At 39.5% G+C, this 14,441-nt stretch overlaps 1 protein-coding gene across 3 annotated transcripts in view; it reads left to right on the top strand.

Annotated features, from left to right (window-relative positions):
- BICRAL (BRD4 interacting chromatin remodeling complex associated protein like) overlaps positions 1 to 14,441 on the top strand; it is a 102,399-nt gene that overhangs the window by 66,517 nt on the left and 21,441 nt on the right. For all 3 annotated transcript variants that reach the window (XM_027838407.1, XM_027838405.1, XM_027838406.1), the window contains exons 2-5: positions 2,147 to 2,192; positions 2,556 to 2,604; positions 2,697 to 2,765; positions 6,332 to 8,014. In XM_027838407.1, the coding sequence (XP_027694208.1) occupies positions 2,152 to 2,192; positions 2,556 to 2,604; positions 2,697 to 2,765; positions 6,332 to 8,014 (1,842 nt within the window). In that variant the 5' untranslated portion in view covers positions 2,147 to 2,151. The remainder of the gene's footprint in view (positions 1 to 2,146; positions 2,193 to 2,555; positions 2,605 to 2,696; positions 2,766 to 6,331; positions 8,015 to 14,441) is intronic.

The raw sequence follows: 14,441 nt of genomic DNA, 5'->3' as shown, positions 1-14,441 counted from the left end.
GGCTTTAAAAAGTTAAGTGACTTCATTTAAGATCAAGTTGGCAGGAACCTGAGGCCATGTAGTCCAGCCCCTTTATTTACAGATGAAGAAACTGGGGCCACATAGGTGAAGTGGCTTGCCAGGATGAACCCTGTTTTCCCCCCTTGAAAGAATCTCACTTTTCACTTTTGTTTCATGGGATGTAGAGTCTTGGGTTTTCCTCTTCACTGTGAAGTCTTAAGTCGTAGAGCCAGGAAATTGAAACCAAGTCTTCTGACTCTATATCCATTTCTCTTTCCTGCTATACTGGCCTGCCATTTAAATTCTTAGAAGTGGTAGAGGTACACTATGAGATAGGATCACATCTTATTTGCTAACTGAGCTATGTCAGAATTGACTTTCTCTTTTTATGTGTACCTGTGATGGGTTGGGAGGCATTATTATCCAGTGGTATATCCAAACCTGTATAATCTCTAGCACGCATATCTTTAAAATGGGGTCCTATTCAGGAATAAGATTAGCAGGATTCTAAGGTAGGCCGCACTCAAAAATATTTCTGACTATATAGGAAATTGACTCAAAAATATCTCTGCCTAATAGTTGAGGTCACAGAGTTTGGTTTTTTCCTTTTCCCATCCTTGCCCTTCAAAATCTGTCATGTGCATCACCACAAAGGGGGCCATGTCTGAACCTGTAAACAGTCTCTGCCTTAACCTTCCTGCTGGGCTCAGGGTCTTCACTCCTAATAGCAGGTATTCCTTTTCATGATTTCCCCTCACTGTCTCCAGCCTCCTATCTGTGTGCCTGGAGAGAAGAACACCAAGCTCACATTTCCAACCTTGGATCCCTCAGTAGCAGAATTAACTACCTACCTAAGGGCAGAAAGGAGCCCCCAGAGAGATACTTACCCCCTTCAAGGGCTGTCCTTGGGGGATGCTCTGTGGTCCTTGTGCAGGAATGAGTGGTGACTTCTGTGCCTCTTCTCTACTAGAAAGAGATGACGTGGGGAGTTAGGGAAGAGGTTTAGCTGGTGGGAAATTGTTGTTTGTTTTTAAGAAAAAAAAAGTGCATTCTGAATCAGTTCTCCCTTCTGCCTTGGGACACCTCCTCAGCATTTCACTCCTGCCTAACTGCCATTCACAACTGCCCTTTCCAACTGCCGCAGAACCCTTGCGTCTGGTATTCTGTGATGTAAATTATTCCATGCACTGCTTGAAATGGGTACAGAGCACTGTTGCCACGTGTGCAAGTGTTAGTGTAAGTTTACAGGACCTGAGACTGGGGAGAGGGGGCTTGGGTGGGATTTTAAATTTACATAGTTTTCATCATTTTGGCTAAAGCACAATAATTTGATCATTTAGTCTTGGCAGGTGACTTTTAGTTTATGCTTTAAATATTTAAGGGAGGTGGTGGTGACTATCTTTCCAGAGATTTTTTTTCCCCTGTGCATTCATGCATACCCAATATCAGGATTTATGTCCTAGAGCATGGATTGGATGGAATTGAAGACTTGGCAACACTGTTGTGAGGGACAGATGATCAAAATGTGGGACCGAGCTTCCTGTAGCTGCTTCGGGTTTGGGGATATCTATGGTCTTGTTCTTTGAAATCTCTCAGAATATGGTGAGGATGAGCTATTATTCTCTGTTTTCCTTAAGTAAGGAAAAGGGTCACTATTCAGAGTGTGCAAAAATGCCCTGTTCCAAGATGAAAGAGCTATATGTATCCGTAAGACTTTTCTAAAATGAAAGTTAAGAGATTGTCTTCTGTCAGGGCTCGTTATAGGAAAGTTTACAGTTTAGGCTTACCAGCCTCTGAGTTTTGAGTTTGTTCTTTGACTCCACTGTCTTCACCAGGGAGTGGACCATCTCCAACTCTCTTTCATTTATCTTGCACCCTTTATTACTGTATGTGACCCCTTATATAATAAATAAACTATTTATCTCAAGTAATAAGAATGATTTAAATAAAACATTTTCTATGACAATTATTATAGAATCAGAGGATTAAAATCTTACTTAAATATTCCCAACCTTATTAGATGGGTAAAAATCTCATATGAGTGGTACAGTTTTAGGAAAGTATATTTTACATGTTAAAACTACATTGATACTGTTGTCTTTAATTTGATTTTGATGAAACATCAGCACTTTCCTTTTCGTTGTAGTTGTCATGGATGATGATGATGACTCGTGTCTCCTTGATCTTATTGGGTAAGCTTCCTATTCAGAAATTAGCAAAACACAGCTAGCTGTGTAAGATCAACTACATTAACAAGATCTAGTGTGTGGGTTACAACATACTAGATACTTTAAATATTAAATACTCCTGATGATCACTCATTTACTGCCTTAAAAGAGGAACCAGGTATCGGCAAAAAAAAAAAAATGTATTTAGTGCTATGAAATTAAAGACAGAATATAAGACACATAAAGATATAAAGAAGCATCAGTGGGAAGAATGTCTTACTAAAAATAAAGTTTTCTTTTTCTTAGTAAAAGTTAATCTTGAAAGATAGGTGATTCATTGTTTTATGTCATTTTTTTCCTCTTTTTCTCCCCTTTTTTGTTTTTTAGAGACCCACAGGCATTGAACTATTTTCTACATGGACCTAGTAGCAAATCTGTATGTATTATTTTAGAACTTCAACTCACATAAACTTTGTTAATGATTTCACTTAAAGTAACCATCATTTTGCTAAATCTGTACCTTTTCAGAGCACTGACGACTTGACTAATGCAGGGTATTCTGCAGCCAACTCAAATTCAATTTTCGCCAACTCTAGCGTAAGTATACAGAAATGAACAGCTTTTGAATGCCCAATGCATGCCAAAGTCAGTTAAGGTTTCCTCTCTTGCTGTTAACACTGTTATCAGGCTTTTCCTGCTTTTATTTAATGAGATTCTGAATCCTTGTGAAGTTTCTTGGAGAGAAAAGTTACTGAACTGTGTAGAAATTTTCCACTGTTAACAGCCAAATGAGATAGTCTAGAATGAGATTTCTTTTGTCAGCTTTCTAAGTTTTCAATTTTGTCTGTCCCAAATGATTTGGCGACATTGTGACCTTGGCAAGTCATAAAGAAATATTTCTAAAATCTTACTTCCATATTTCAAGGCCCTGTAATGGTTGCATGTCTCTCCCCCCCCTTCCCATTTGTATGCTCCTTCCACCAATGACAACTACAAGTCCTTGACACCTTAATAAATCCTCTTCATGAGTTGCTATGGCTAAAGAAAATTCATCACCTGGTAGCCAATCTTCTGGTGATGAGCCTCTCCATATTTAGCTAAGGTTATCCTTAAATGAGAGAGATTCAGGCTATCTATTATATCTTGAAGCCTTTTAAGCTTGTAGGCCTCTGCCTAAACCTGTGTTTTGTAGAAGTCAACATCACATTTATCAGCAAAAGGGAATAGGGCTTAATGGAGCCTACTTTCTCATTACTGAAAAAGTGCTGTACTTGATTTATTACTTTTTAAAATGTTATTCTTATTACTAATTAAAATTTATTACAGATCTTAAACCAGAAAGGGTACATTTAATATAGAATTTTAACAGTTTTAGATAAAACAATTACTTAGTTATCTCCATATCCCAATAGTATTTCCAAGTTAATTTTTCTAAGACCTTAAATTACTTAATTTTCTCAGCTACCCTGACTCTTTCTGAGTCTCAGTTACTTAATCTCTAAGATTATTACTACAGTAGTATACTATGATTATATAGCTCATTATATAATGTTTGTCAGATCATGCCACCCAGTGATAAGGTTGAATGAAATTGAATTTTGCCTGTGTCCTATGGGATCAGTGTCATCATGTTACATCTCATATAGTAAAGATCTCATATAAAGTCATTAAGTATATAAGGGTCACAACATTTGCCACTCTCACATAGATACTGAATCCACTGATTCATTCATGAAGAAATATTTACTGAATGTCTTCTGTACAAGGGACAAATGAAATACCAGTGTGAAAAATGGTTTTGAGTTTTCATATCATAGGTTTATATTTCCAATCTTATTATACTGGCCAAACTGGGTTAATCACCTGTGTAATTCTTCCTTATTGAACCTGTGGATTTCAGCTTTGATGATCTCAAATGAAATCTTGAATCTTGGCCTCATGTCTCATTCACCTGGATTTTTCTACTAAGTCCTAAGATAGTGAGGGTCACCTGACCTCTAACTACATCAGTTCCATTCTATGATGACTGGACAGTATTTTAACTCCCCTCTTTACAACTCAGTCAGTCCCAGCTCTCTCTTTTTTCCCCTTCCTGATTCTTGACATCATCTAGCATTCACCTCTTTACTACCTTAGCCTTACTGGTTTAGGGCTGCAAAAGGGTGCAACCTTTGCTAAATAGACTCTCTGTCTTTCTACTGCTTTAAAAAACAAAGACCTATTTTTTTAAAGTGTTTTTTTTTTATTTTTAACATGTGTTTTTAAAACTTTGGGTTACAAATTTTCTCCCTTCCTCCCTCCCCACCCACCCTCACTGAAAAGTCAAGCTTCTTGGTACAAGTTATAGATGTGTAGTCATGCAAAACACTTCCATAATAGCCCTGTTGTGAAAAACTAAGTATATTTCCCTTCATCCTATCCTACCCCCCATTTATTCTATTCTCTCTTTTGACCCTATCCCTCCTCAGAAGTGTTTGCTTTTGATTATCCCCTCCCCCAATCTGCCTTCCCCTCTAACCCTCTGCTCTCTTGTCCCTTCCCCCCTTATTTTCCTGTAGGGTAAGATAGATTCCCATACCCCATTGTGTATGTTATTCCCTCCTTAAGCCAAATCCTATGAGAATAAGATTCACTCATTCCCTCTCACCTTCCCCCTTTTCCCCTCCACTGTAAAAGCCTTTTCTTGTCTGTTTCATGTGAGATATTTTACCCCGTTCTACTTCTCCCTTTCTCCTTCTCCCAGTATAATCCTCTCTCACCCCTTAATTTTATTTTCCAGATATCAACCCTTCATCTTCAACTCACCCTGTGCCCTCTATCTATCTATCTATATATACATATAATTTTTTTCCCCCCACGACCCTAATACTGACAAAGGACTCATGAGTTACAAATATCATCTTTCCCTGCAGGAATATAAACAGTTCAACCTTAATAAGTCTCTTATGATCTCTCTTTCCTGTTTATCTCTTCCATGTTTCATTTGAGTCAACAAAAGACCTATTTTAAATATCACTTGACTTCATAGCTTTGTTTTTTCTGTCATTCTTTGCCTTAATTTTGTAATTCATGGGTGTCCTGACAAATCATATGTGTATTATATAACATTGAAAAGTGTTTTAAAACCATTTTTATGTGTTTCCAATTAAGCTTCACCCTGTAAAAGCATAAAGTGTCTCCTATTTTTTATATCCTTGTCAGATAGCATATATGGCTAATGGTGACTCTCTGACTTTTGAATACTAAAGTGGCTACTTAGGTGGCTTTTGAAAAATCTCAAAAAACTACTCATTTTCTAGCAACCAGATGACCGTTAACTCACTATGACAGAAGCAGATTCCCATCTGAACAAGTCTTTCCTGGAGTAGGCTGGGATACAGGTGTACTCTTCCATGACCAGGGATCCTGGGGAGCTACCAGTTTGGCCTGTGTCTAGAAAGTCTAGGAGACTGGACATTCTGGGGTTCTCTTGGGTCATTATTTGTGGCAGGTCTACTTTGATCTAAGACCCATGCTGGGTCCCCTGTAGAACAACTACTGGGAGCTCCCAGAACTGATTTGGTTCCCATGGTCCTTAGGACTGGGGAGGACTTTTGGCTGACTTCTGGACAATTGTACACATCTACAGTCAGGAGTGGGCCAGCCTTGAACAACTACTTTGTGCTTCTGCCTCAAAAAATGGAGATGAGTAGCTCTGAGTTAATTTATACTATGTAAAGCTTATTATATTTTACCAGTCAATGAAAGGAGTAAAAAAAATTTGAATGCTACATTTTAGATACCATTACCATAGAAACAAAACAGCAGAATTTTAAAAATCAACAACTTAGCCTTTCAAGTTCTTTGTGAAATAGTACAGCTATTTTATTCATTCATATACATGGATTAGTAAGATAGATTTTAAAATGTTTTTTGTGTAGCTATTCTAATAGAATAAACAGTTCTTTAACTCCCAGTATTTGGTTTGACTATTACCTCCAAAAGATTTTCTATAATGTACATAAATTATGGCCAATACTTTGGTATAGTAGCAAAATATGGCTGTTTTTCCATGTTTTTTGTAATTAAAGATTTATAATTTAGAGATTTGTAATTAAAATGTTGAAGATGTGAGTGTGTTAAAGAGTTAGAGGTGGCATGTAACCTTGTCTGTGTTCTTTCAGAACGCTGATTCCAAGTCATCCCTCAAAGGTGTGAGCAGCCAGCTTGGAGAAGGATCTAGTGATGGACTCCCACTTTCAAGTAGCCTTCAGTTTCTTGAAGATGAGCTTGAATCCTCTCCTCTTCCTGACCTCAGTGAGGATCAACCTTTTGACATTCTCCAGAAGTCCTTGCAGGAGGCCAATATCACTGAACAGACTTTGGCAGAAGAGGCTTATTTGGACGCCAGTATAAGTTCTAGCCAACAGTTTGCACAAGCTCCGCTTCATCCTTCTTCATCAGCATCCTTTACTCAGGCTTCTAATGTTTCTAATTACTCAGGTCAGACGCTGCAGCCTATAGGAGTGACTCACGTGCCTGTTGGAGCATCGTTTGCAAGCAATACAGTGGGTGTGCAGCATGGCTTCATGCAGCATGTGGGGATCAGCGTGCCCAGCCAGCATTTGTCTAATAGCAGTCAGATTAGTGGTTCTGGTCAAATACAACTCATTGGTTCATTTAGCAATCAGCCTTCCATGATGACCATTAATAACCTTGATGGATCTCAGATCATACTGAAAGGCAGTGGGCAGCAAGCATCTACAAATATGAGTAGTGGACTCCTGGTTCATAGACAGACTCCTAATGGCAATTCGTTGTTTGGAAACTCCAGTTCAAGTCCAGTAGCACAGCCTGTAACTGTTCCATTTAACAGCACAAATTTTCAGACATCTTTACCCGTACATAACATTATCATACAGAGGGGCCTTGCACCAAATTCAAATAAAGTCCCAATTAATATCCAACCAAAGCCTATTCAAATGGGTCAGCAAAACACATACAATGTGAACAATTTGGGAATTCAACAGCACCATGTGCAACAAGGGATTCCTTTTGCCCCTGCAAGCTCACCCCAGGGCTCAGTAGTGGGTCCACATATGTCTGTGAACATTGTGAATCAACAGAACACAAGAAAATCAGTTGCCTCACAAGCAGTGAACAGCACGGGAGGTAGTATTGTTATCCACTCACCCATGGCACAGCCTCATGCACCCCAAAGTCAGTTCCTCATTCCCACAAGCCTTTCTGTCAATTCAAACTCAGTACACCATGTCCAGACCATCAATGGGCAACTTCTTCAGACTCAGCCTTCTCAGCTGGTGTCTGGTCAAGTGGCTTCCGAGCATGTCATGTTGAACAGGGGTTCCTCTAATATGCTTAGGACCAACCCATCATATTCGGGGCAGATGCTAAACAACCAGAATACTGCTGTCCAGCTCGTGTCTGGGCAGACATTTACAGCATCTGGTAACCAAGTGATAGTCAATCACACACCTTCTCAGATTGTTGGTGGACAGATGCCCTTGCAGCAGGCATCGCCAACCGTGTTACATTTATCACCTGGCCAGAGCAATGTCTCTCAAGGAAGGCCAGGCTTCCCAGGACAGTCTGCTGTCACGAGTGTCTCTGCCCCTGGTCGGTTCACAGTCGTCAGCTCCTCCAGCACAGCCCTTCCTAACCTTGGACCCTCAGTCCAGTCGGCAACATCAGCAACAAACTTTAATGGAGACCAACTACCCCAGCCCAACCGGACTCCGGGGCCAGCCAGTGTGTCTCATCGTCTTCCAGTTTCCTCATCCAAATGTATTGGCACCTTCAGTAGCACCCCAGGAGTAGGGACCCAGCCCCAGGTCTCCTTTTGCCAGGTACGAGTCACTGTCTGGTGCAGGAGATAACTGGTATCGGTAACCAAGTTGTGAATGACAGCTTGACTCCTGACCTCTGTGCAGTGACTAGAATATAGCTTTGATTATTGATTCGCAGATTTTTAGATGATATTTTTAGGCTTACATTAGTTGTGGGTGTTTTGTTTGTTTTTCTTTTGTGTTTAATTAAAATTGCTTTGGACTTAAGGTCTTTAGGGCAGAAATGGGAAGAGCAGAAAGGAAGTTTTTGACAATCTTTATGGCTAACCACTGAAGAGTCAAACCAAGGAAGGTACTGGGTACAAGAACCAAAAGATAGTCAGGGGCCCAGTGATACAATTAATTATTTATTAAGTACCTGTTATGTGCCAAGGACTCTTTTAGGTGCTGAGAATGTAAGTATACAAGTGAAATAATTCCTACTCACAGAGAGCTTACATTTTCTAGTGGGAAAGATAATGAGTACAGATAAAAATATATACAGCATAAGAATAAAGTTAGCAAATACAAATGTATATAAACTAGTTAAATATCAAGTAATTTGGAAATGAAAGAACTAGCAGTTGCAGCAGCTCAGGAAGGTTTCATGAAGAAGATAGTGCCCACGTTGCATCTTAAAGGAAAAGAAGGAATTCAGTTAGAGGTAAGAAAAGAGTATATTATAAGCTTCAGGGGAGACCATTAGAAAGGCACGGATGTGGTCGATGAAGTGTCATATGTGAAGAACAAGAGGCTGGCTTAGCTGGATTGCAGAGTACCCAGTAGGGAACGACTATGTGCAATGAGGCTGGAAAGATAGGCTGGAGACATATTGTGTAGGGCGTTAAAAGCTAATCATAGGAGTTTGATTTTTATCCTCAAGGTAGTAAGAAGCTACTGGAGTTTGTTGAGTATAGAGTCACATGGTCAGATCTATATTTAAGGAAAAATACTTTGGCTGCAGTGTGTAGGGATGGGATGGCCTGGAGTGAAGAGAGACTTGAGGCAGGGAGACCAAGTAGAAGGCTGCTAAAATAATATAGAAGTGATGAGGGCCTGAACTAAGCTTTCTAAATGATGAGAAGGGGTCAGCTGCAAGAGATGATATGGAGATAGAAAAAACAAGATTTGGCAACCATGTGTGGGATGAGAGAGAGTAAGCAGTATGTGTAGCAGTATGTGTTAAAGCTGATATTACCAACCTGAGATTCTGAAAGGACAGTGGTGCCTTTGACAGAAATAAAGAAATTTGGGGGAGGTACTGACTTAAAGGGAAGTATAAGAAGTCGAGTTTTAGGCATGTTGAATTTAAGTCATTTCCAGGACATCCAGTTTGAAAGCTCTAGTAGGCAACTGGTGATCAAAGATTGAAGGGCACTGGAGAAATGGGCTGGATATATAGCTATGGTGATCATTTGCACAGAGATGAAAATTACTCCAATGGGAGCTGATCAGGTCAGCAAGAGAGCATCTACAGAGAGAAGTAAAGAGGGCACAGGATAGAATCGTGGGGAATTCCCACATTAGAGCATGTGATGTGGACAATAGGCCAGCAGAGGAGACCAAGGAAGGATCAGTCAGGTGCGCAGAGGAAAGGGATTTAGATGCAGAAACTCTGCTGTTGGATTGTGCTATGAAAATGTGCCCTGCCCTCCTTATGTTCTGTGTTCTGGTGAACTTTTGGAATTAGTCTGGCTGGATTGAGATCCCACAGGTGAAAAGGTCTTTTGGTTTAATACACTACCATTTGTGATGGATGGTTACTGATCCTTTTAAAGCTTTCTAGAGAAACTCAGAAACTTGTTACTGTATTAAGTTCTTCCTTTAGTCTAATCAAACTCATTGTTGTGATTTAAGCCCATTTCTCTCATTCATTGGAGACACAGTGAAATTCAGTGAATGATATTACAATAAAACTGTAACATTAAGTGGAATGCTCAGTGACTGGGGTATTCTAGTTAGGTCAATGTTTTAGTTAAGAAAGGGTGACAAAAAACCCATTTTAACAATCTTTCTAAAATATATTAGTCCAGTTTTCTGTCTTAGCATAGTGCTTATTTGCACAAGACAATTGAACCTTCAATGATTAAGAATCTTGCAAAAATGATCATTATTCTGAACATCTGTTTTCTGGGGCTGGGAGAAGTAAGCATTTATATAGTGTTTGCTATGTGTGCCAAGTATCATGTTGAGCAAAAAATCTCATTTGATCCTCACAACCTTGCAATGAAGGTGCTGTTATTGTCCCCTTTTTACAGTTGGGGAAACTGAGGCAAACAGAGGCTAAATAACTTGCTCAAGGTCACACACACAGTCAGTAAGTGTCTGAGGTCATATGTGAACTTAGGTCTTCCTGACTCCAGGCCCAGTACTGTACCTACTGTGCCACCTAGCTCCCCAACAGTAGCTGTTCTAAAATTTCCCCTCTATTCCCTAGTTCCAGCCCCCAGCCACTCAGTAAATGATCTTCCCTTTTAATTTTCTTGAATTCAAGACTACTGGTTATAAACTACTTTACCTAACAAATCTTAGCATATCTATATACCCATCTTCTTAACCTCCTAGTTTTTGAGGAAAATGTATCCCTCATTTCTAAAATAAACACTTCCATCAGGTCCCTAGATCACGTCATTTTCTGACTTACCTTTTTCTTTTTCAGCATATTCAGTTTCTCCCTTTTCCTAAGCTCCTTCCCTTTTGCCTTCAAAAAGTCGATACTTTTTTTATAACCTGCGCTGCCAGATTCAGATTCCCTTTGTCCTCTATTTCCCTATCAAACTTAAAAGAGGATTTCTATAAAACTGGTTGCTTCCATCCTCCCTACCCATTTTCTCCTTTTAATGAGCCACAGTCTGGAAAATTGCCGGTGACTTTTTTTTCCCTCCAAATTCAGTAGTTTTTCCTTCATCCTTAACACCTCTGTAACTTTTGACACATACCCATATAAATGATGTATCACACACACACACACATACACACACACACACACAAAACTTTAGCCATTCCCCCGTCTATGCTTATCTACTCTGTTTCTAATTATTTGGTAGCATGAAAACTGCCACACCTTTCTTTCTACCTCTGACCTCCTTGGGTTACATACCCAACCAGGTACTTTTTCTCAAACAATAAATTATATAATTTAATGCATGTTCAAAACTTTCCAGTGACTTCCCATTTACCTACAAATTAGAAAACAAATTTCTCTCCAAATAGAAAATCTGGCCCCACTCTATCTAACCCTGTCTACTGTTCTCCACCAGCACAATCAGCCAAGGTGATCATTTCTTTGACTCCCCAAAACTATGTTCACTCTAGACTTATGGTTTTTCTCATATAATTCCCTTAACTCCTTGTGGCTGGTTCCCCCTGCCCCCCATTCATGGAACATCCTCCCTCATCTCTGCCTCTCACTTTTTCCTTCAAGTTTCAGTTCAGGAGACTCTTTGCAGCAGGCTTTTCCCTATCTTTAAATCTGCTAGTACATATCCCTCTGGGATTACCTCCCATCTACTCTGTATATATCTTGTATTTACCTAGTTACATCTCCTTCATTAGAATGTGACCTCCTTGAGGGCTGGAACTAGTTTTGCCTTTTTTTTTTTTAAATATCTGATGATTAGCATACTGCTTGGAGCCTGGTAAGCTTTAATTTAATAAATGGTGTTTTGTTTTGTTTCGTTTTTTAGTAAATTGGCTATAAAGCCCAGGAAGGCAAAGCTCATATCTTACTGAGTACCTATTATGTACTGTCACAGGTGATGGGGAAGATAAAAAGATAGATAAAATATAACCCCTGCCTTCATGGTGCTTACATTCTAGCTAGGAGGTAAAAGATGGACATAAAGTATTATAAAGTAAAACAAATGCATTGTATCCCCTGGGTCCCACCACTTCATACTTTTCCTCCTCCCCCTTTTTAGCTACAGACCCTCTGCCTAACATCCATCCCTAGGCTCAACCCTGAGAGAACTGATTATTAGTAACCAATGATTTGGGGAGATCCAGAGTTCCCCTTTTTCTGTAGTCCTTATTTCAAAGTTCAGTCTTTTGAAGAACATTCCTGATAATGAGATTGAATTAACTCTCCTCAATCTTGGTCTGATTCCACCCAACCTTACAAGGAATTTAATCTAAAGTTGGGAAGCCTATTGTGTTCACTCAGGTTTGGGTAGGGATAAATTCTTTGATTAGATTGCCCAAAGCTGGGAGTGGTCTGGGTGTCCAAGAGTGGCATAATGTTACTCTCTCAGCCCCTCACTGGAGTGAGACAACTTCTCATTGTAATATTCATTCTCTCATTAATTGTTAACCAGTAAAAGTTGATTGCCATTTTCTGGAACACCCACTTTTCCAAAGGCATATAAGCTGTGAGCCTGCCACCATGATTGTCTTTGGCATTCAGCGGTGCCACTGACCTCTTTTATTAATATGCTAGCATTATTAATAAAATTATTACCCAGCAATTTTCTCTCCAGCCTTTTAAATGTCATAACCCCTACTTTAACTCAATCCTCAGTGATTGAAATACTCCTATTCCTTTCCATCATCCCCATCCCAATGATGGAGTTTTTTTTTATTCCCATCCTCCTCACTTATTTCCATCTTTCTCAACTGAATCTTCCCTCACCTCATTTCCCACTCTAAGGCTACTCATCTCTACCACTATGCCCTCTGAAATGCATGACCCATGGGTAATAAAATAATAGCATTTATATAACATTTTAAGGTTTGCAAAACACTTTACAAATATCTAATTTATCCTCACAACCACCCTGTTATCCCCATTTTATAAATGGGAAAACTGAGGCAGTCAGAATTTAAGTGACTTGCCCAGAGTGCACAGTTAAGAAAGTGGCTGAAGGTAGATTTGAACTCAGATCTTCCTGACTCAAAGTCCAGCACTCTTATCTACTACACCACCTACCTGTCTGTGGTTTACAGATATGCTTTCATCTTAAACCTTTTCCTTTCTCACTCCTTCCATCTTCTTGCCTTCACTGAGACCCAGTTCCCTTTTAATGACACAAACTCCCTAGCCACCCCTTTACAAGACTAATGGCACTTTGACTCACTGGTCATGGTAGGAAGCTTTCCTTCTCCTACCATCACTCAGTAACCTCTGAAATTATCTCCCAATTTGGCCTGTCTATATCTCTTTTTGTATGTCATTATTTCATGTGGTCTCCCCCTTTAGACTGTGAGCTTCTTGAGGGAAGGGGCTATCTTTTGCCTCTCTGTATCCCCAGTGCTGCTTGCCACAAGTCTGGTATATAAACAATAAATGCCTGCTGGTTTATTGACGTGGTAAGAGAAGTACAAAGGAATATATATACTGAGGAAGGCTGATGTCCGGAGGGAGGATGAGTAGATCCCTCTGTACTTTACTCTGCTCAGACTAAATCTGTAGTTTTAGATTCGGTCTTGGGCACACGTTTAAGGACATTGGTAAACTGCACAGCTACCAAAGGAGGGCAGCTGGGTAGGGCTTCAAATTCATGTCTTTTTGAGTATTGTTTGAAGGAGCCGAGGCTGTTTGGTTTTCATTTTAGTGTGGGGAAGGGAAGATTTAGAGGGAAACATGATTGCTCTCTTTCTGTAGAAGAAGGGTCAAAATGGTTTTGCTTGAGACCCCAGAGGGTGAAATGAGGGGCAGTGGGAAAGAGTTAACAGGAGTAAGATTTCTGTTTTGTATGAGGAACTACATGATATCAAATGAGATAACACATATAAATTGCTATGTATATGTGGACTATCAATGCCATTGCACTTGTTATTTAAGCCTATTCCCAAGCCCTGGATTCCTTGGATAAGCTGAATTCCTTACCCTTGGAGTTCTTAGAGAGAATCTGGATGGCCATTTAGGGGTGACATTGTATCTGCGAGCAGTACTTTTAATAACAGTTGAACTAGAAAACCTTTGAGGTCCCTTCTAACTGTAGTTCCAAGATTCTTTTAAGATCATTTCTGAACAGGAAGATAAGGTTTTGTGGAGAAGGTAGAATTAGAGCTGAGCTATGAACAATTGGGAAGATTTCACCTGTCAGGGATGAGGGTGAGGATCTTCTGGAATAAGGAATAGCATAAACAAATGCATGAAGTCTGTAAAACAAGAGATGTTGTCAAAGGATAGTATGTAATTAAAGTTTGACTAGAGTGTCAGGTATGTAGAAGAGGCCAGGGTGTAGTGTCTGTTGAGCATGGGAAAGGTAGGTTAGACCAGCATAAAGCTACTATGCACAGTTAGTACCTAGTGAATAATTGCTGTAGGCATTTTTTTGTAAATGTCTCAATTTCTCAGAGCATATTGTAGGGAGGAAAATCTGGTTATTATTCATTTTGATTTGTTGGTTCTATTTAACCAGGTTTTATTCTATATATATCATGGAATTTATTTTTTTTAATTAATAAATTTATTTATTTTTAGTTTTCAACATTTGCTTCCACAAGA

This window comes from Vombatus ursinus, unplaced genomic scaffold, assembly GCF_900497805.2.
Source record: "Vombatus ursinus unplaced genomic scaffold, bare-nosed wombat genome assembly UNPS02014826.1, whole genome shotgun sequence".
NCBI classification, from domain to species: Eukaryota; Metazoa; Chordata; class Mammalia; order Diprotodontia; family Vombatidae; genus Vombatus; species Vombatus ursinus.
The sequence above is the reverse complement of the archived record's forward strand: the minus strand, read 5'-3'. Positions and strand labels throughout refer to the sequence as shown.